Raw genomic sequence first — 23,795 nt, 5'->3', positions numbered from 1 at the left:
GCTGAGGGATGCCTGTGTGTGTGTGTGAAGTGCATGGGTGTGCCTCCTGAAGAGGAGGGCAGTGTGATGGACTGCCCGTCACTACAGTTGCGTATGTGCTCTGACTGCCATACCAATGAGCCTGGCTCTTTTGTGTTGTGGTCAGGGTGCATGTTTGGCATCCTGTAGACCTGGGTTCAAGGCAGGATAAGGTAGCCTGGGCCCGCCCATCCTAAGTGTGACGCAACACAGGGGCCTGTTGCGAACTTAGTCTGGCAAGGCAAGCTATCTCCAGCTCTTCCAAGCTCCCGAAAAATCGGGAGCCAATCAACTTTGAGCATCTCCAACGGCCCTGGGTAGAGGCGTGTTCAAGGCAGTGACGTAGTAGAACTGCGACCAGAAGCCATAGATTGTTTACAGAATCTATGCCGGAAGCGCTTCATTCACTAGAAACATTACGAACATGGAGCAGCGGCAAGCCTTTGACACAGCGGTAGATGCTGTAGTGAAAGCATTCAACGGGAAGTTCTCATTGAAAAAGGAGCAAAGAGCAGCCCTGGAGGTATTTATCTTCTTCCTGTTACTCAAGCAGTTTCCGTCGCGTCACATACGTCAGAGGAAAGAGTGATGTGATTGGTTTAAGCTTCGTCACAGCCTTTTCTGGCTTCGACCAGTAGCAAACTGAGGCATTTCAGGGAGGCGGGTCAACCACGCGCTTTGGGAAACGGTTGGGCTTAATATCTTTGCCAGACCAATGCTTGCAGAGCTTTGAAGTTGCGTTAGCCAGACTAAGGATAAGGTAACTATTCTCTCACTTCGCTACAGCAAGGCACGCTGCAATACAGATGTGAATGGGGAGTCAAAATCTCGCGGTTACCAGAGGACTAGTCCCCCACTGTAACCCTAGCTGTATAGGCAAGAGGCTGAGGGCTATAGAAGTGGAGATCAGCGCCGCCCAATGCGACTATGGGCCTGGTTAGTATTGGGACGGGAGACTTCCTGGGAAGATCAGGGCCTGGCACGGGAAGGAGTTTGAGTTCTACATATCAGTGAAGTGCGGTCAGGGGCGGCAGGTGAGGCAGGGCCTCACCGGTCATCATCCAGCCATCATGAGATGTAATGAATGTAAATAATGATAACAATAAAGATTTGTCCAATCATCTGTGCTATATATGCCATTTCTGTATGATTCAAATAATTTCAATCATTTTTGCGATCAAAATCGCCGTATTTGCCTATTTCCTATTCAATTGCAGAGAATATGCAATGACGTGAGGCAGCACCAAGCCGTGCCTCACGTCAGATTGCGCAATCCCTTGTCAACTGGGTTGAGTGCGTGCCTTTTGCTTACTCTGTGTATGCTACCAACGTAATGCTGTATTAAAATGTTTTTTATACATTGTAGACATGTGTATATGTCCCCACTTTCCTTATAATATGTAATGTTTTCTACATACTGTATGTGTATCACTTATTTAGTGTTAACAATTTGACATAAAGCCGCACTGGAAAGACATGAGGTGAGGCAGGCAGTAGCTCTGCCGCAGTGCAGAGGGCGTACATCTCATCTCTCTCATCTCATTATCTCTAGCCGCTTTATCCTGTTCCACAGGGTCGCAGGCAAGCTGGAGCCTATCCCAGCTGACTATGGGTGAAAGGCGGGGTACACCTTGGACAAGTTGCCAGGTCATCACAGGGCTGACACATAGACACAGACAACCATTCACACTCACATTCACACCTACGGTCAATTTAGAGTCACCAGTTAACCTAAGCTGCATGTCTTTGGACTGTGGGGGAAACCAGAGCACCCGGAGGAAACCCACGCGGACACGGGGAGAACATGCAAACTCCGCACAGAAAGGCTCTCGCCGGCCACGGGGCTCGAACCCGGACCTTCTTGCTGTGAGGCGACAGCGCTAACCACTACACCACCATGCCGCCTGAGGGCGTACGTGAGCTCAGTTATTCTTGTTTGGTGGTTGCTTCTTCTCTACGTCGTCACGTAAAGTTTAATTTGGACTGTTGTTGGCTTGTTCCGATTGACTGCAACAAATTAATGGAGGATGTAATAGCTCAACTGAAAGGTTTCTCAAAGTTGGACTTTCAAGGAAAACGAGACGTGATAAAGAATGGACGGCCGACGCCGGAGCTAAAGGAATTACTTCAAAGGACTGGGCAGAAGATAACCCGATCGTTTCAAAGTGAGTGGTACTGTACAACCGAAAAGATTGGCTGTGTGGCTGTGCTACAAGAAACCGCCTTTTCTGTTATCCCTGTCTCTTGTTCTCAACCAGTGACAATGTCTGGACTAACATGGGATTTTGTGACTTAAAAAACCTACCAAGAAGCCTCCTGAAACATGAATGCTCAGCTACTCACATTCAAAGCCGTGGTGCTGTGTGGTTTGTTCTGTGTATGGTACCCGCTGTGTGGCCTGTGTGGTCCGCCATGGTGTTTTTGGAGGTAGGCTACTGAACCACCATTCATTTTTCATTCTTCCTTGGCCAAATATGTACCTTCAAATGTACCTTATGTAAAGAATGCTGCTATGAGATATGAAACTAATCGGTATTTGGCAAATATTTTGAAAATCTGATTTTGAAAAAGTCATTGCCTCACTAGCCACAAACCTCACCGCACGTCACTGCTACCGTACGTATTCAGTCTTTGTCATCTCAAAACTCTGAACAGATTCACCCAAAAGTAGTAACTGTGATCTGTAAAGGCTTCCCTGGGATTAAACTGTTCAAGAATCTCTGCTGTCACGACTCAGCACTCTTACAAGAGCAAACATTTACTTACTGGCGACATGTTTGGTTTCAGTATTTTCCTGTTCAAATGACATTTACATTTATATAAAAAAAACAAGTTCACATCCTCCTAGATGTGGAAGGTCCATATGCCTTCAATAGAAAAAAAAAAAAGGAATAAGCATCTTTTTTCCAGGTGGATTAGCTTCTAGGAAGCTAATTTCTGGCATGAAAACAGGACTCGGCTAATCCATTTCATGGCAATATTACAAATTACATTTTTTTTCTAAGGAATCATTGGAATTATATGATTATTACAGGCCTAGAGACTTTAAGAGCACTAAATCCACACTAAGGCATATGGCTGCTATCCAAGCTAATATCCATTGAGCTGGATTAGGATGCCAACGACACTGGCAGCTTGGAGCAGCGCAGCGATGATGAACTCTTCACTCAGGCTTTTAGCAAGGTGCTAATGCTCTGCCATGCAATTACAAGCAACGATGTGTCAGTGTATGTGCATTAACGAATGCCTTCAGGACATGATGAGACACAGAGTCGGGGAAAAAAGGCAGAAAAAAGCAAAACAAAAGGCGCTCTACAGTATGTCCAAGTCATGTTTATTCAACTCTCATAACACCAGCGCTGTTGCGAAAAAAAATCTATATTACAGTATTTTACTCCATGAAAGGTCTACACTATGCTGCACGATACAATTGTGCCTTTCTGTTTTGACGCTGTTTCTTATTTGCTCTGAAGCCTCACACAGCCCAGGGTGTTTTGTGATCTTATCTTAAACTACAGCGCACCACTTCTCTTGGCTGAGCAAATTCTCACGTGTCTCTTGCCGATTTATTGCATGGGAGGAAAAGAGACTGTGACAAAAGACACATTTGTGCCGTCCAAGCTCAGTGCTCGGCTCTCCTCGGTGTGAAAAACAGATCTGACGCTCTGCAATCTGCAGGCACCGAGAACCGACTGTGCCGAGGCTGAATTGTAATAAAATGTTCGTAATGTTTTACTGCTGAGAACTGAAGACATTACAAATACAGGTGATTTGTTTTGGACAGTTTTTAAGCATTAGGCCATGGGGGGAAGCCAATGGTTAGAGAAGCAGCTTTGGGACCAAAAGGTTGCCGGTTCAATTCCCTGAACCAGCAGGAATGGCTGAAGTGACTTTGAGCAAGGTACCTAACCCTGAATTGCTCCCCAGGCTGCTCTGGATATGCTGTACATCACTCTGGATCAGAGCATCTGCTAAATGCTGTTAATGTAATTGTTTAATTCGAAGATAGCAATATGATCAATGTACAATGTTACCTTCGCATCAAAAGCATGCTTGAAGATCTCACACAGAGTCTTTGCGTAGTCTTGCGATTTCCCCGTCTCGGTGGCGAACAATATGGTGGCCTTGACTCGCTTTGCCATGGCCTGACCCATCAGCTTAGCCGAGAATTTCACAGCCCTACGCAAAACACAAGGACAGAAACACGAGGAAAAATGAGTGAATTTCTGTCCTCGAGCAAGATAAGATCTTTTCAGATAAATGTTTCCATGTCTGAGATTAACTTGACCACTGATTTGACCTCAATTGTGGAACCACTGAAACCACTAAAACCTGTCAAATAGGTCCAGACTTTACCACAGTGCTGCTAAAGTCTCGATTCTAATTGGTCAGAAGGAATTTATTCATTTTCTATCACAAAAGCTTTGACAGTAGTAATGTGTGGAAGCCAAATCACAGGTTTACGGTATGTAAATACAACCCCGATTCCAAAAAAGTTGGGACAAAGTACAAATTGTAAATAAAAATGGAATGCAATGTTGTGGAAGTTTCAAAATTCCATATTTTATTCAGAATAGAACATAGATGACATATCAAATGTTTAAACTGAGAAAATGCATCATTTAAAGAGAAAAATTAGGTGATTTTAAATTTCATGACAACAACACATCTCAAAAAAGTTGGGACAAGGCCATGTTTCCCACTGTGAGACATCCCCTTTTCTCTTTACAACAGTCTGTAAACGTCTGGGGACTGAGGAGACAAGTTGCTCAAGTTTAGGGATAGGAATGTTAACCCATTCTTGTCTAATGTAGGATTCTAGTTGCTCAACTGTCTTAGGTCTTTTTTGTCGTATCTTCCGTTTTATGATGCGCCAAATGTTTTCTATGGGTGAAAGATCTGGACTGCAGGCTGGCCAGTTCAGTACCCGGACCCTTCTTCTACGCAGCCATGATGCTGTAATTGATGCAGTATGTGGTTTGGCATTGTCATGTTGGAAAATGCAAGGTCTTCCCTGAAAGAGACGTCGTCTGGATGGGAGCATATGTTGCTCTAGAACCTGGATATACCTTTCAGCACTGATGGTGTCTTTCCAGATGTGTAAGCTGCCCATGCCACACGCACTAATGCAACCCCATACCATCAGAGATGCAGGCTTCTGAACTGAGCGCTGATAACAACTTGGGTCGTCCTTCTCCTCTTTAGTCCGAATGACACGGCGTCCCTGATTTCCATAAAGAACTTCAAATTTTGATTCGTCTGACCACAGAACAGTTTTCCACTTTGCCACAGTACATTTTAAATGAGCCTTGGCCCAGAGAAGACATCTGCGCTTCTGGATCGTGTTTAGATACGGCTTCTTCTTTGAACTATAGAGTTTTAGCTGGCAACGGCGGATGGCACGGTGAATTGTGTTCACAGATAATGTTCTCTGGAAATATTCCTGAGCCCATTTTGTGATTTCCTATACAGAAGCATGCCTGTATGTGATGCAGTGCCGTCTAAGGGCCCGAAGATCACGGGCACCCAGTATGGTTTTCCGGCCTTGACCCTTACGCACAGAGATTCTTCCAGATTCTCTGAATCTTTTGATGATATTATGCACTGTAGATGATGATATGTTCAAACTCTTTGCAATTTTACACTGTCGAACTCCTTTCTGATATTGCTCCACTATTTGTCGGCGCAGAATTAGGGGGATTGGTGATCCTCTTCCCATCTTTACTTCTGAGAGCCGCTGCCACTCCAAGATGCTCTTTTTATACCCAGTCATGTTAATGACCTATTGCCAATTGACCTAATGAGTTGCAATTTGGTCCTCCAGCTGTTCCTTTTTTGTACCTTTAACTTTTCCAGCCTCTTATTGCCCCTGTCCCAACTTTTTTGAGATGTGTTGCTGTCATGAAATTTCAAATGAGCCAATATTTGGGATGAAATTTCAAAATGTCTCACTTTCGACATTTGATATGTTGTCTATGTTCTATTGTGAATACAATATCAGTTTTTGAGATTTGTAAATTATTGCATTCTGTTTTTATTTACAATTTGTACTTTGTCCCAACTTTTTTGGAATCGGGGTTGTATTCTTATCTTCACGAAGGAGGTTATGTTTTCGTTGCTGTTTGTTTGTCTGGCTTTTAGCAGGACTGTGCAAAACCTACCAACCTGATGCCCATGAAACTTGGTAGAACTTAGGATGTAGCATGGGCCAAGGATGAACACATTTATTTTCACTTTTGTTTCTGTTGTGGGATGAAGCCTTGGTGGAAGTCTGCCTTCAAAAATGCCATACATCTCAAAATCCAGTAGATGGCAATAAAGTTCAATAGTCAAAACATAACCAATGTAGAAATATGATAAATCCATATCACAATGCACATTCACGGGTAGCAGTAATCCTCTGGGATACACATGTAGACACATATGTACAGTAGACCTAATATATCCAGACATACACTCACAGGCCACTTTATTAGGAACACCCATCCACCTCCTGTTCTGTTTCATGCAGTTCTCTAATTAGCCGATCCCTTGATGCATAAAATCATCCATCCATTATCTGCTTATCTTGTGCAGGGTCGCAGGCAAGCTAGAGCCTATCCCAGCTGACTACGGGCGAAAGGCGGGGTACACCCTGGACAAGTCGCCAGGTCATCACAGGGCTGACACATAGACACAGACAACCATTCACACTCACATTCACACCTACGGTCAATTTAGAGTCACCAGTTAACCTAACCTGCATGTCTTTGGACTGTGGGGGAAACCGGAGCACCCGGAGGAAACCCATGCGGACACAGGGAGAACATGCAAACTCCACACAGAAAGGCCCTCGCCGGCTGCTGGGCTCGAACCCAGAACCTTCTTGCTGTGAGGCAACAGTGCTAACCACTACACCACCAGATAAAATCATACAGATACAAATCAAGAGCTTCAGTTAATGTTCACAATGTTCAAACATCAGAACGGGAAAAACTGTGATCTCAAACTGTGACTTTCTTTCACTGTGACATGGGTGTTGGTTTGAGGTGTTTCAGAAAATGCTGATCTCCTGGGGTTTTTACACACAACAACAACAATAACAGTCTCTAGAGTTTATACAGAATGGTGCGAAAAACAAAAAACACTGAGTTGAGTGAGCGACAGTTCTGTGGGTGGAAACAAATGCCTTGTTGATGAGAGGTCAGAGGAAAATGGACAGATTGGTGCAAGCTTTTTGCCAGGAAGGACATAGTAACTCATATAATCATTCTTGGCAACCGTGGTGAGCAGAAAAGCATATCAGCATGCAACAGAAAACAGAAGAGCACACTGGGTTCCAGTCCTGCAGCCAAGAACAGGGATTTTAGAATCAAAACCAAGTTCCTATTAAAGTGGCCGGTGAGTGTGTAAAGTGCAGATTTGCATGTCATAGACATATTCGACTGCTGTCCTTGGTGGAGGTCTGAGCTCTCCGAGTGCCGTCTAGCTCTAAAATATTATCATTTGCATAGTAACAACACATTCACAGAGACACGTCTAGCAGATGGTCTAAAAACAAATATTTTAAAATGTGTTATTTCAAAGATTCAAAGATTCTTTATTGTCAATTCACTGTATATCCAGGATATATAGGAGAATCGAAATGCCGTTTCTCTCTCACCTTACTTGTAAAAAACAGATAAAGATTACACACACACACACACGAAAAAAAAATTATATAAAAACAATATATATAAATATAGATAATATAGATAAAAATACACTCAAAAATCAAACAATGTACAAAATAGCAGTCGTGCAATACAGTACAATAACGGAGAAGGTGCTAGAAGATATAATAAGAAAAATGTATCATTCTTAACATGGTCAGGTTTTCTATTTCTATACAGAGATATGGGTGTGCCCCAAGGATCAATTCTAGGCCCCATTTTGTTTTCTCATCTCATCTCATCTCATTATCTCTAGCCGCTTTATCCTTCTACAGGGTCGCAGGCAAGCTGGAGCCTATCCCAGCTGACTACGGGCGAAAGGCGGGGTACACCCTGGACAAGTCACCAGGTCATCACAGGGCTGACACATAGACACAGACAACCATTCACACTCACATTCACACCTACGGTCAATTTAGAGTCACCAGTTAACCTAACTTGCATGTCTTTGGACTGTGGGGGAAACCGGAGCACCCAGAGGAAACCCACACGGACACGGGGAGAACATGCAAACTCCACACAGAAAGGCCCTCGCCGGCCACGGGGCTCAAACCCGGACCTTCTTGCTGTGAGGCGACAGCGCTAACCACTACACCACCGTGCCGCCCTATAACATGAAATGTACAAGCAAAAATACTTTCTGCCACTAGGTAGGGTTGTCTAGTTCACTGTGCTAATGGGGCACACCTTTCTATGCTTTGATATCTGGCCTACAGGTTTTACGATGAATGCGTAAAATGGGCTTCCCCTGTTTTAAAAACCAGCAGCCGTCACTGGGTTCAATGGTCCCCTCTCTCTCTCAGGAGAAAGTTTCACTTGTTGATTTTTACTTTGAAAGCATTAATGGGTAAATTACCACAGTACATCTCAAATTTGCTTTCTTATCACACTAGTATTTATAGTACAAGGTCTACAAATAAGATACTATTAATCACACCCTCAATAAGGACTGAACTGGGCAAGACCTCTTTTTCCTTCTATGCACCATACGTTTGGAACGAACTTCAGAACACACTACACCTAGAGGCACTTCCTTCTGTTAATACTTTTAAAAATCTTTTAAAATCAGCTCTTACAGAGCAGTGCCATTGCTTTTATGGTGCCCATGTGTCTACGTTTTTAAAAAAAAAATCCTTTTATTGTTGTTTAGTTTGTGTTTTATCTTAGAATTTATGTGAGTCTTGTCTTCTTGCAGTCTCTTGTCTTTAGTGTCCTTGGCTGTACTGTCAACTGTTTTTGTTATGTTTATGAGATTTGTCTTGTTTTAGTTGTGTTCCTTTGACTTGGTGTATTTAGTGTATGTTACATGTTTAGTTGCAGCACATATTCCACTGTTTTGTGTGCTTTGTAGTCTGATTTAGTCTTTAGTGTTTTGGTAGTGTTGTCCTCTGTCTTTGTGTTTTTTTTTTTTTTTTAACTTTTAACTTGCTGCCACTTGGCCAGGACTCCCTGGAAGAAGAGTCACTGTGACTCAACGGGACCTTTCCTGGTTAAACAAGGGTTAAAGGGGAACAGAGGGCAATATATAGAGTAAATATAACAATAAAACACACATTAACGCACCTTATTCAAGACTTACAAAAGTTTTTTGTTCTAAGGTTGGAAAGTTATAGTGTTTTGAAAGTAGCTTGAGCAAACTATTTCCGCAGTTTGAACAGCCCGCCATGATATTAATTTTATCCAATCAGAATGCACGTTCATTTTCTTTGCGTAACACTCATGACGTATGTATGTGCCCAGCTGTGTTGGCTCATTGAGGTTGGGAATAGCACGTGTGAAATACCTGTTTCTGCCTCTTGCGACGATTTCGCAAGTCCACGGGTGGCGCCTATCTCATTGCAGCAAATAAATTCTGCTGGACTCGTGAGCAACTCCACGTTACATTTTCCGCACGAGCACCACGCCGTGTCACCTGCACGCAGACGCTCTGCCCCACGCTCGCCATGCCCATGGTCAGCATCAGTCTCATCCAGGCCCGGTGCCGTGGGGGGGCAAAAGGGGGCGTCGCCCCCTCGTGGCTACAGCCCTGCCCCCTCAACGGAGACTCAGATCACTTAATTGTTTTCTTAATTGTTATTGTGGGTGTGTGTGTGAAATGCTGACACAGCCGCACACACACACACCTGTGATAAGGACAAGGGGAGGGGTCGTGCGGGCGGGGGTTTTACATGTAGTCTACACTTACAAGTGCACTGTCTCTGCAATATGCAGTCAGTTTATGGGAGTAGTCTTTCCCCCACCGAATTAAACGAATTCAATCACAAGATTGTGAATCCATTTTCTTTCTTTGTAGGCTAAGTTTATCTCTGTTTATGTTGGTGTATGTGTTCATATATGGCCAGCTTTGTGCGCAAATAGCGTAAGAATATGTGTTGTTGACGTCACCCCCCATGCAGCGGGGGTGAAAATTCATCACTTCAGAGTGTTTAGTCCCCTACACGCCTAAACTGGGATCGCGGATTAAGTGGTTAGCGTTGACTCGGTGCGAGTCAGGAAGGCTATTACTGGTGCAGCCGCGGGGTCTGTTGATTTTTTTAAATTATGATTTTGGCCGCCGAGCCAAGTACCTTAGACTTGCATTGACGTTTTGTTTTCATGCCGCGGAGCTATTTGTATGTATTTTAAATTTAAAGGACTTGCCTGTAGGTTTGTGTGTGTTGTTTTATGTTTGGCATCTTTCCGGTTGTAACGCGTGTCTGTGAGAAAATTGGAGGGGAGGGTTAACAGGTGGGCACGGGGGTTGATAAAGCGCAACTGCCCTGGTAATATGCCACATGATTTTCCCGTACTAAAGCAACCTTCGGGGCCGTGGTTTTGTGGTTGGCGCAGTTAATTGTTTGAAACACGTTGTCAGACCGCCATCACTACTACACACTATATGAAAAATATTTGCCCCCTTGCGATTTCTAATTGCCCCCTTAGTAAACTGTTCCTGGTGCCTGGCCTGGTCTCATCCTCGCTGTCATCCGAGCTTTCTTCTCTTATTTCATCACCAGAGTCGAGAGTACCTCTCCTAGGTTCAAATTGGTACCCTTCTAAGCCATAGCCTGTTTGCAGTGTGTCTTGCGGGATCTCTTCGTATGATTTGACAGAGCTGTCGCTTTCACTTGATGCGCCCGATGCCATGATTACACGCTTATCTCCTCTATTTCGGAGAGTTCCGCTAGTGCAGTGGGTAGCGCTGACGTCACGGTCTTTGAAAAATGGCAACTCTTGTGCGGTTTAGCATATAAAGTATTATATTTACAATTATGTCAGCCCGGCGGCACGGTGGTGTAGTGGTTAGCGCTGTCACCTCACAGCAAGAAGGTCCTGGGTTCGAGCCCCGGGGCCGGCGGGGGCCTTTCTGTGCGGAGTTTGCATGTTCTCCCCGTGTCCGTGTGGGTTTCCTCCGGGTGCTCCGGTTTCCCCCACAGTCCAAAGACATGCAGGTTAGGTTAACTGGTGACTCTAAATTGACCGTAGGTGTGAATGTGAGTGTGAATGGTTGTCTGTGTCTATGTGTCAGCCCTGTGATGACCTGGCGACTTGTCCAGGGTGTACCCCGCCTTTCGCCCGTAGTCAGCTGGGATAGGCTCCAGCTTGCCTGCGACCCTGTAGAAGGATAAAGCGGCTAGAGATAATGAGATGAGATGAGATATTTACAATTACCAAGATATTTCGTTGTTTTCTAGTATATAAATTTGATAGAATACTTAAGAATACGTTACTTTGTCACATCAGCAACTGTATATATTATATTTGGTACCCCTTTAAATAAAATAAAAAAAAATAAATAAAAAGAGATGTTTATTTATTCAGCATTTTTGGAAGGAGTCTCCAGAGTTTGTGCTTTGCAGTTTCTTTGCATTTTTTTATCTTATTACCTTCAAGTGAGGGGGAAAAAATGAGGCGAGTGAAGGAATGACTGTTTATAGCTTCTACAGCACAAGCGATAACAGGAACTAACTTGTTTCAGGGAAGCTACACGACATTAAACATATAGAAACTGCAATGTGTTGTATATTTACGAATAAAGCACTTTGGGTTGTGCTGTTGTAGGAAAATAATCAACTTTAAAGAGGTAAAAAGAACTGCTTTGTATCAGACGACATCACAACACTCCATTATAGATTATTCTATCCACATTCACTGGATATGAGCAATTGCGCACTCTGATTGGCTACTCTACTACTAGGATATCAGCTCATATACCGTGAGTAAAGAAAAACAAAATGGCAGAGCGCATCAAGTCAGATATATCACTTTGTTATCAAGTATTTAAAAGAAACAGAAATGTAGTTTTTCCCCCCCAGTATCTCCTGTTCCATATTCCAGCCCAGTCAGTGGTGGTAATGCACCTTTAAGTTGGTTTGCTATATACTGTGAGTAGAGAAAAACAAAATGGCGGAGCGTGTTGCTGAACCAACCGAGGACGAAATAAAAACTTTACTCGCAAACAAACCCCCCCCCCCCCCAAAAAAAAGCAACAAAATATAGAATAAAAGTATTTCATGGTAAGAGCGTATCTTTTTTTCTTATTTTCCAAGAATTATTATTATTATTATTATTATTATTATTATTAAATTTTTCACAAATTGTTCCTGTCATTTCGCCAGTTTGTTTACATTCTAAGCGGAAATTATTTTGTCGGATGTTTTATATAAAGTTTTTATTTATCGAATTTTCAAAAAATAAAAATGTTCTGTTTCTCAAAATCCAGTAAATGTGGATAGACTAAAACAGTTATTCCACTCAGTCTCGCAGGGATGAGAATGGAAAATATTTAAAAAGTCTGAAAAAAACAGGGCAGGGCCCATGGCCCAGGGGGGTGGGGCCCATAGCCCAAGGGGGCGGGGCCCATGGCTTGGGGTGCGAGGCCCAGGGGTTCCAGGCGCTAATGATTTTTGGCTATTTTTTATTTATTTATTTTTTTTACCCCAAAACCATTAATTTTATCAGCAAAAAGTTGCAATGTATTTGGAAATAAATTCCCCTTCTTGGTGGACTCCCAGGTGAAAATGATTAAAAACAAGTCTCTTGTACCATATTAATCAATTCACATTTGATGATTTCAAAAAAATCAATGCACCTTTTAATATAAACGAGCTCTACAGTATTATATTTCTGCATTTTTGCTATTCATGTCTTTGAATACTCTAATCCTTTACAATGAAGTGCAAACCAGAAAAAAGTTCTATCATATAATTCTCTTAAGCTTTCTTCTGATGTTATCATGGTAGCAGGAGGTCTTGCATATTAAGCAGGCAACATTCAACATCGCTTATCACTTCCCTTTCAACTGTTGTGTGAACTAACTAGGTTTTATCTGGACAGGATGTTGTGTAATGTAATACAGATACCATATGGTCAATCTGAAGATCGAGATGGTGAGTTTGAGTTAAAGAACAGGCATGTACAATGGGCATTACAAATTGGAAAAAAATTTTTAAATCAAAAACTATAAGTTCATCTCGGCCTAAAAAAATGTGGGCAGACGCTCCCGCGCGGCACATCCCAGCAATTCCCCCCCATGAAATGAGCAATAAGTAGGAGAGTTATACACGGTATCATACCTAAAATTTTATCAGAAATATAGATATGATACTATGATTCTCCCCAACATGCTACATTAGACAAGCTAACCTAATTTATAAAAAGATACACACTTATATATGACGTGTATTTGATATATATGATGTATATTCATACATTGTTACTTTATGGAAATCTTCAATAAGTTTGGTCTTTTCATGCCAGCCTGTTGTTGACCTAAATATAATGCACATGAACTGACACTCCTCACCTCAACATGTCCTTTACAATCATTTAAGCCACCATGGGCAATGCTGAAATCACTGCTGCAAACAGTACATCGCGCGAAACTGTAATTATTTTCTACCCTTATTAGACAGGGAGATTCTTTTGTGTAATCTGAGGTGAAGTGGGGTTTGTACTTTGGTTTTTTGGGGCGCGCGCTCTCTCTCTGCTATGCCGGTCCTGTCGGCTGCACTGACTCAACTAAAAACTTCGGTCCTCGAGAAAAGGGACAAAAGCCCACCCACACTGAAAGCTGATTGGCTTATTTTGCTGAGTAACCCAATCAGGATGCTCTTTGTCTGGCATGCGCTACATGAACAGACACACAGGCAGTGTTGCCACATTGGGTGGTTTTAAGTGCATTTTGGCGGGTTTTGAACATATTTTGGGATGGAAAACGTCAGCAATATCTGGCAACACTGCACACAGTCTCCCTTGCGCACGCACATTCTAAGATGCGTGATGCAGACCTTAATGTTGCGCGCGCACGCTCTTGCTCGCTTCTATCAATATGCAGGAGACTCCCGGAAGTCCCGGGAGACTTGGGATGTCTGCGTTATAAGGTGACCACAGATCGTTAATCATCCCCCCCCCCCGAAAATTTCTCAACGGATTTACATCGATCTCAAAAACGATCATTTTGGTCTGAAAAAGTCGGAAATCCACCGATCGGCGGAAAATTCTCATCCCTGGTCTCGGCACTACACGTCTCGTCAACTATCAGCTCATGTACGACTCGATTTTGTGGAATAACTTAAATATTTTCCGATAACAGCATGTCCTGAAATGTTTTATTCCTTACACAATATACATTTGTACTGCATTGTAGTGACTGGAAACGTAAGAGAAGTGGGCCAGAGTAGTGTAACGTAAATAAAAGTGATTACTCAATGTCTCTTTGTATAATTTAAACCTAAACAGGAACCTAAAGAGTTTCTCTTTATTTCAGACAACATTCTCATTCCATATGCGATATCACCAGGAGCCCTTTCTTTAACAATGATGCCACCAGAAAGATCCGTCTTCTTACATTCTGCATATAATTAAAGCAGTTACAGCAAAGTGGGAGTCCAAATAAAAAAAAAAAAAAGGCTTCAAACTAAATCCTGATTAGCCCTTGAAGATGATTGAGTGAGCTACACTGTCGTTTCATTTCCTCACCTTCCGCTCCCATTGCGTTGTGTAATAACGTAAATGTGATGCAGGGAAACACAGAGGATGCACTCACACACACACACACACACACACACACACACACACACACACACATGAAACCTGTGGCTGTCAAAGGCAACGGCTGTCAATTATAATCACAATCAAATGGCCAATCAAGGCTGTGGAATGCAGAGTGAGCAGGAAGGAACTCAGGGCTCTTGTGGCATATCGTTATATATCCGGGTCCGTCTCAGAAACTGGTCTCTCATTTGGGACATTATGGTCAAAAAATGTATTTTCTAATTTTACTATTTTTTTTTGCATTTACCTAACACTCAATGTTTCTTTTGTCGTGTTTAATAAGAATAAAGATAGTATCTTGTTTTTGATTACAATTCAAATGCTTTAGTAAAATTGATTTCCATATAAAATAACTCCATCATGAAGAATTAAAGCCCCTCCTTCACAGATGAGGGAAAATATTGGATAAATTTCCTCTTTGATTGCTTGGGTTAAAAATGCCAAGTTATGATGACTGAATTGATTATTCACTTAAATATGAATAATATGATACATTTTGGGTATTTGATACGGCGAAATAGGACACAATGGAAAAATCAAGAACACACCGGAAAGATGAGAATAACGGCGGTGGTAAAAGAACAGCGACTGTACCGGCTGAAGGTCGTGCGGGTCTGTGCTGCGGCGCGCGAGCAACGGGACATCACTACTGCACCGGACAGAGCGCGAGGCGGGGGCGGGGCAAAATGACTGGCCGTAGATTCTATCAAAAGTTCGATCTAAATTGACCATGGTTGCAAAATATTGGCCAAAAATACGCAAACACTACGAAATATGAAAGTAAGATGGAAAAGAAACATTCTATTGCCTTATACTGCAAGACTAAAACAAAATAAAACTGTCAAAACTCACCTTTTCAGTGATAACGTCTGAACAGATCACCCGCGTAACAGAAAGACCGCAAACAGAAGCACGATCAACTTCTAACTGTCGGAGCGGAAAATTCCATTCTACACATGCAAATTGTTAATGTGTGTCCTTCCCCGCACACAAATAACACGCTACGGTAAAAAATAGACCACAACTCATTTTATAGCTCAGAAGTTCATACAAGACCAGCTACCATCGTAACATATTCCGTAAGAAACATATTCTATACCTAACTTTCAGCTTTCATTTTAAAAAACAAAATCGCAGATTTATAACTAAATTTTTATACGGTATGGCGTAGTGATTTTAAGTTACTACTTTTGGTGAGGTAGTGTCCTTGACCCTGAGGCTTTCCGTTTAGATCAAAACACACGATCGTATTGGTTTTGGGTTTGCGGAAAATGGAGTTACGACGGTGATCAAATATTTTGCATGATTTTTTATTACGGTTATGATTATTCTGTGAGCGCACCAATCCTTAGGTGTATAAAGTTACAACTTAAAATACAATTAGTGATAACTGTAGACTTTTCAGTGGACTACAACCTTTTTAAGGGAATGCGATGTAGTCAACCATTTATCATGTCCCAGATCAAGCCGCCAGTTTTCCACAAATTTGCAGAATTTTTGTCAAATTCTGAATAGAGTATTCACATCAAAGATTTAGATTTATCTGTATTATTTCTTTCATCATTTTATTTCAAATTAAAACCAACATCACCATTCAAAACCGTATAGTTTATTGACTGAGTATATTTAGTGGGGTACCCCCACAGTACCCAGTTTCTGAGACAGACCCATATATATATATATATATATATATATATATATATATATATATATATATATATATATATATATTTAACTTTCTAGTATTGAAAGAAAATAAAACAGGAACAAAATGAAATGAAAGCATTTCCATGCACACTCACTTGGCGAGTTTCTTAAAGCCGATCGCTCTTTTCTTGGTGGGAGTTCCATTCACTCCTTTCCACACATGAGTGTTCCAGGGGTCAGTCTGCACAGAGATATCATCATAATTCATCAGCAGTAAATCCACATCCTGTTCAGTGCGTTTCGGGTTCATCCGGATCCATCACTACACTGACCAGGATAAAGAGCTTGGATGAATCAGTGAATCAATACGGAATGAATGAATGAATTGACTCTTTCATGCCGACAGTCTTTTACAGCCTTCTGCTCTGGTTTACAATTTGTTTTGCCTTTTTTTTGTGCTGAATATATTTATTCAAGAGTTATTCCATGAAATCGAGTCCTACATGAGCTGATAGCTACAAAATATAGAACAAAAGTATGTCATGGTCAGAACATATCTTTTTTTCTTATTTTTCAAGAATTATTATTCATTCATCTCATTATCTCTAGCCGCTTTATCCTTCTACAGGGTCGCAGGCAAGCTGGATCCTATCCCAGCTGACTACGGGCGAAAGGCGGGGTACACCCTGGACAAGTCGCCAGGACATCACAGGGCTGACACAGACAACCATTCACACTCACATTCACACCTACGGTCAATTTAGAGTCACCAGTTAACCTAACCTGCATGTCTTTGGACTGTGGGGGAAACCGGCGCACCCGGAGGAAACCCACGCGGACACGGGGAGAACATGCAAACTCCACACAGAAAGGCCCTCGCCGGCCCCGGGGCTCGAACCCAGGACCTTCTTGCTGTGAGGTGACAGCGCTAACCACTACACCACCGTGCCGCCCAGAATTATTATCATTATTATTATTATTATTATTACTACAGCATTTTTCACAAATTGCTCCTGTCATTTCGCCGGTTTGTTTACATTCTATGTGGAAATTATTTTGTCGGACGTTTTGTATAAAGTTTTTATTTATTGAATTTGCAAAAAATAAAAATGCTCCGTTTCTCAAAATCCAGTGAATGGGGATAGAATAAAACAGTTATTCCACTCAATCTCGTTGTACTGTACATGGCTTAAAGACAACTCGGTGCTACGCGCCTCGTCGGCTATCAGCTCATGTATGACTAGATTTCATGGAATAGCTGTTATATCCCTCATCAAAAAACTCCAAACTAAAAGTGTTAACGACAAAGAATTAGAAATAAACCTAAAAAAATATATACTGGAGGTCTAACTCTGCCTCGTTAGACATGATCATGATACGTAGATCTACACACACTGAAAAGCTCGCAGAGCCACAGCTGTGACTCGAGTCGACCATAGAGCCTGAAATTATGACATCGGTTCATGGTGTATCCAGGCTATACCTGCTACGCGTCTCGTCGACTATCTGCTCATGTACAACTCGATTTTGTGGAATAACTTAAATATTATGTAAAAAGCTTATTGTGATTTGAAATTTCCATGTTATTACAACACACAAACCTGTTATAACAAGAAAGTTTTCTGGTTATAACAATATACCCCAGTATTTATCTTGTTATAACATGAAACTTTTCACATTATAGGTGGATAATTTGAACTTAATTATATCATGTAAATGATCAATATTCCTCAGTTTGTTTCCACACACAATTCAAACATGACTCTCACCTTATCGCTGAACAATTAATTAACGATCACGTTATAGTGTGAAACGTTTTATGTTAATAACAATAATTTATCATCTTATAACATAAATAGTATATTGTTACACCGAGAGCAGTTTCTTGTTAGAAAGTGATAAGTTTGTATGTCATAATAACGTGAAAATATCTTGTTAAAACATGAAAAACATCTGTTATAACAATAAAGCTTTCACGTTATAATGTGATACTGATCCCTTTTTCTTTTCTTTTTTTCTGGCATGGCAGCAATACAAACCTTCTGGACTTATCTTATTGATTATGATAATATCAGAAAGCTGAATTTTACAGTGCTGCCAAGGACAAATGTAGGAAAGTCTTTCCTGTCTTTCATTATATCTGGTTGGAAGACATACATCAAGAGTTTCTCGGTTCTGGCACTCATGTGGTCGAATGGACTTCCCCTGGCCATCCAAACAGCTGAGTCACTGTCTGTCTGAAAAATATGGTTCTTGATGGAGACTATAAAGCTGTTATGTAAGACACTTTCAACATGGGAAACCTCACCCGGCCCGGACAGGAAAGGATTGACAGATTGATAGCTCTTTCTCGATTCTGTGGGTGGTGGTGTATGGCTGTTCTTAGTTGGTGGAGCAATTTGTCTGGTTAATTCCGATAACGAACGAGACTCCGGCATGCTAAATAGTTACGTGGCCCCTCGCGGCCGGCGTCAAAGGAATGGATGAACCATAACAAGCTTAAGATGAATGATGTCAAAACTGAATTCATCTACTTTGGCAGCTTCGCCCAATTACAAAAGTGCAGTTTGGAGAGCATACGAATAAACCAAGCATCAGTGTTTCGTTCTAAATGCATCAAATACTTGGGTGTAGTCCTCGATGAGCAACTGAAATTTAAATAACTAGTCCTAGCCAGATGTAAAATAGCATCTCTCAATCTCCATAGGTTATCTTCAATAAGGCAGTATCTGTCTTTGGAAAATGCTAAACAACTTGCTACTACTTTAGTTCTCCAATACTTAGACTACTGTAACTCCCTGCTGTCTGGAATTTCAACTGGTCTTGTATGAAAACTTCAGCTTATCCAGAACCATGCTGCCAAACTTGTCCTCAGAAGGAAATGGTCTGACAGTGCCACTCGTGCACTATATGACCTACACTGGTTGCCAATTGCCTTCAGGATTGAGTTCAAGATCACTCTCTTAGTTTTCAAGTGCCTCCATAATCTCGCCCCGAAGTACCTTAGTGACTTACTTAGTGTCGGGGAATTTACGAGATCAACTCGAGTATCAGGTCAAGGTCTTCTTCTTGCCATTCCTAAAACTACATGGAAGACCTTTGCTGACCGGTCCTTTAGTGTTTGTGGTCCTAGACTATGGAATAACCTCCCAGTATCGTTAAAATCAATTGACTCTTGTGAGGAGTTTTGCAGCAAATTGAAAACTCATCTTTTCTCCAGGGCTTTCCATAATATGTTGAGTTAAAATTCAAATCATAAACAGTCCTGGTCATGTTCATAGGCTACAAACGTGGCCAGTGGATTTTTTAAGATCTTAAGTTGTTAAATTACCCCTTAATTTCTATTTATTTTTATTTATTTTCATTTTATTATTCTTAATTTGTTAAATTTATTTCTAGTCTAAATTTAAATTTTACTTTTACTTTAAATTTTATCTCTATCATTATTTTATTATATAAAATTATATTTAGTTTTATTCTATTTTACAACCCCAATTCCAAAAAAGTTGGGACAAAGTACAAATTGTAAATAAAAACGGAATGCAATAATTTACAAATCTCAAAAACTGATATTGTATTCACAATAGAACATAGACAACATATCAAATGTCGAAAGTGAGACATTTTGAAATTTCATCCCAAATATTGGCTCATTTGAAATTTCATGACAGCAACACATCTCAAAAAAGTTGGGACGGGGCAATAAGAGGCTGGAAAAGTTAAAGGTACAAAAAAGGAACAGCTGGAGGACCAAATTGCAACTCATTAGGTCAATTGGCAATAGGTCATTAACATGACTGGGTATAAAAAGAGCATCTTGGAGTGGCAGCGGCTCTCAGAAGTAAAGATGGGAAGAGGATCACCAATCCCCCTAATTCTGCGCCGACAAATAGTGGAGCAATATCAGAAAGGAGTTCAACAGTGTAAAATTGCAAAGAGTTTGAACATATCATCATCTACAGTGCATAATATCATCAAAAGATTCAGAGAATCTGGAAGAATCTCTGTGCGTAAGGGGCAAGGCCAGAAAACCATACTGGGTGCCCGTGATCTTCGGGCCCTTAGACGGCACTGCATCACATACAGGCATGCTTCTGTATTGGAAATCACAAAATGGGCTGAGGGATATTTCCAGAGAACATTATCTGTGAACACAATTCACCGTGCCATCCGCCGTTGCCGGCTAAAACTCTATAGTTCAAAGAAGAAACCGTATCTAAACATGATCCAGAAGCGCAGACGTCTTCTCTGGGCCAAGGCTCATTTAAAATGGACTGTGGCAAAGTGGAAAACTGTTCTGTGGTCAGACGAATCAAAATTTGAAGTTCTTTATGGAAATCAGGGACGCCGTGTCATTCGGACTAAAGAGAAGGACGACCCAAGTTGTTATCAGCGCTCAGTTCAGAAGCCTGCATCTCTGATGGTATGGGGTTGCATTAGTGCGCGTGGCATGGGCAGCTTACACATCTGGAAAGACACCATCAATGCTGAAAGGTATATCCAGGTTCTAGAGCAACATATGCTCCCATCCAGACGACGTCTCTTTCAGGGAAGACCTTGCATTTTCCAACATGACAATGCCAAACCACATACTGCATCAATTACAGCATCATGGCTGCATAGAAGAAGGGTCCGGGTACTGAACTGGCCAGTCTGCAGTCCAGATCTTTCACCCATAGAAAACATTTGGCGCATCATAAAACGGAAGATACGACAAAAAAGACCTAAGACAGTTGAGCAACTAGAATCCTACATTAGACAAGAATGGGTTAACATTCCTATCCCTAAACTTGAGCAACTTGTCTCCTCAGTCCCCAGACGTTTACAGACTGTTGTAAAGAGAAAAGGGGATGTCTCACAGTGGTAAACATGGCCTTGTCCCAACTTTTTTGAGATGTGTTGTCATGAAATTTAAAATCACCTAATTTTTCTCTTTAAATGATACATTTTCTCAGTTTAAACATTTGATATGTCATCTATGTTCTATTCTGAATAAAATATGGAATTTTGAAACTTCCACATCATTGCATTCCGTTTTTATTTACAATTTGTACTTTGTCCCAACTTTTTTGGAATCGGGGTTGTACTTTTTACATTTTGTTAAGTGCCACAGTGTGTATATATTTTGTACAATTATGTGTGCTATATAAATGCTAATAATAATAATCTCATCTCATTATCTCTAGCCGCTTTATCCTTCTACAGGGTCGCAGGCAAGCTGGAGCCTATCCCAGCTGACTACGGGCGAAAGGCGGGGTACACCCTGGACAAGTCGCCAGGTCATCACAGGGCTAATAATAATAATAATAATAATAATAATAATAATAATAATAATAATAATAAAAATAAATAATAGACACTTTGCATAAGGACGTCTGCTAAATCCTGTAAATGTACATGCATTTACACATGTAAATGGTTGAATCATAGTCTTTATGGTGCGTACCTGGTATTCAAAGGAAGGTGTGAGGCGGTAGTTGAGCATCTCCTGGTGGAAGACCGGCGTTATGCTGCCTGACATTGGAGGAACGATCCACACCCAGTCACCTGGACATCCACCTCTTACCCGGTACTCGTTCTCCATGTGCTTCATGAAGGACTCTGTGGCTGAGTGATGGTCCACAATGGTCACCTTGGACATCTGTACATGCAGGATTATGGTAGAATTAATATCTGAATTATGATGTAATGATAGCAACTGAATTATATATTTTTGATACCTTGGATTCACGCTCAATAAAAATACCATGGTTTCACATATGCGTCGTGTTTTATATACATTTTTTCAGCACAGATAGCTTGATGATCAGATTTCCAATCGATCTAGAGACTGAACTACAAAATATATCCGATTGGTTAAAAGGTTTTGTTTAAAGTCTGTGACTGTGCCATTTATACTACAACTAAATTCCACTTGAAAATCAAAGCGAGAATAAATAGTGCTCGATTATAATGAGAATTTTTTTCATTGCATTAACAGCATTTAGCAGACACTTTTATCCAGAGCAACATACCCAGAGCAGACTGGGGAGCAGTTGGGGGTTCGGTGCCTTGCTCAAGCAGCCATTCCTGCTGATTCAGGGAATCAAACCGCCAACCTTTTGGTCTCAAAGCTGCTTCTCTAACCATTAAACCATGTTTTCCCCCAAACTGCTGAACTATTAACCGATCAGGATTGCAATTGCGAGCCATAGATCTCTGCGACAAGATGCAAATTAAAGCCGATACAACAAATAATTCCTAAACTAAACAATATGTAAGACATACCGGTATCACAATATCTCTCAAGGTCTGCATGTCATCACATCGGACTTTTAAGACTCAACACTGCTGTGCAAAGACAAAATGCAGGATCTGCAGAATCACTGAATTGAGATAAATGTCAGTTTGTCTTGATCTGACATGGTAAATTTGCAATTACTGTAACTTTCAAACACTCGTAACTGGAAGCTGGAGCAAACTCAAGCCACAGGACTTTCACATATAATATAATAGAACACATACGGCACCTAAACTTCACACACAAAACTCCATCCATCCATTATCCATAACCGCTTATCCTATACAGGGTCACAGGTGAGCTGGAGCCTATCCCAGCTGACTATGGGTGAGAGGCGGGGTACACCCTGGACAAGTCGCCAGATCATCGCAGGGCTGACACAGAGAGACAAACAACCATTCTCACTCACATTCACACCTACGGTCAATTTAGAGCCACCAGTTAACCTAACCTGCATGTCTTTGGACTGTGGGGGAAACCGGAGCACCCGGAGGAAACCCACGCGGACACGGGGAGAACATGCAAACTCCGCACAGAAAGGCCCTCGCCGGCCACGGGGCTCGAACCCAGAACCTTGCTGTGAGGCGACAGTGCTAACCACTACACCACCCAACACAAAACTCAATTTCACAAAATATGCAGAGTTTGCCTTTGCATGACAGAACAACTTTGTGAGATGAAATGGACAAAAATATCCACTGGGGGAGAAAAACCCCCCAGCTCATTTGATTTACCGAATGCTAATACAGCATATAGAGGTTCCACATGAACCGAGTTCCATGAACACAATTGTAAAATACGGCATGGTGGTGTAGTGGTTAGCAGTGTCGCCTCACAGGAAGAAGGTTCTGAGTTTGAGCCCAGCAGCCAGCGAGGGCTGTGTGGAGTTTGCATGTTCTCCCCGTGTCTGTGTGGGTTTCCTCCGGGTGCTCCGGTTTCCCCCACAGTCCAAAGACATGCGGTTAGGTTAATATGGGGCAGCTATAGCTTGAAGGATAGGCTGAAGTGTCCTTGAGCAAGGCACCTAACCCTCAACTGCTCCCTGGGCGCTGTAGTATAGCTGCCCACTGCTCTGGGTATGTGTGTGTGCACTCATTGCTCACTTGTGTGTGCATGTGTTTGTT

General features: G+C 41.7%; 1 protein-coding gene across 1 annotated transcript in view; it reads right to left on the bottom strand.

Annotated features, from left to right (window-relative positions):
* Positions 1-23,795, bottom strand: part of nos1 (nitric oxide synthase 1 (neuronal)) — a 160,157-nt gene that overhangs the window by 48,643 nt on the left and 87,719 nt on the right. The window contains exons 12-14 of the mRNA XM_060907439.1: positions 21,838-22,032; positions 16,547-16,632; positions 4,053-4,197 (exon numbers count right to left, since the gene is read on the bottom strand). Coding sequence (XP_060763422.1) covers positions 4,053-4,197; positions 16,547-16,632; positions 21,838-22,032 — 426 coding nt within the window. The remainder of the gene's footprint in view (positions 1-4,052; positions 4,198-16,546; positions 16,633-21,837; positions 22,033-23,795) is intronic.

Source organism: Neoarius graeffei, chromosome 24 (assembly GCF_027579695.1).
Source record: "Neoarius graeffei isolate fNeoGra1 chromosome 24, fNeoGra1.pri, whole genome shotgun sequence".
NCBI classification, from domain to species: Eukaryota; Metazoa; Chordata; class Actinopteri; order Siluriformes; family Ariidae; genus Neoarius; species Neoarius graeffei.
This window is presented reverse-complemented; position numbering and strand designations above follow the sequence as displayed.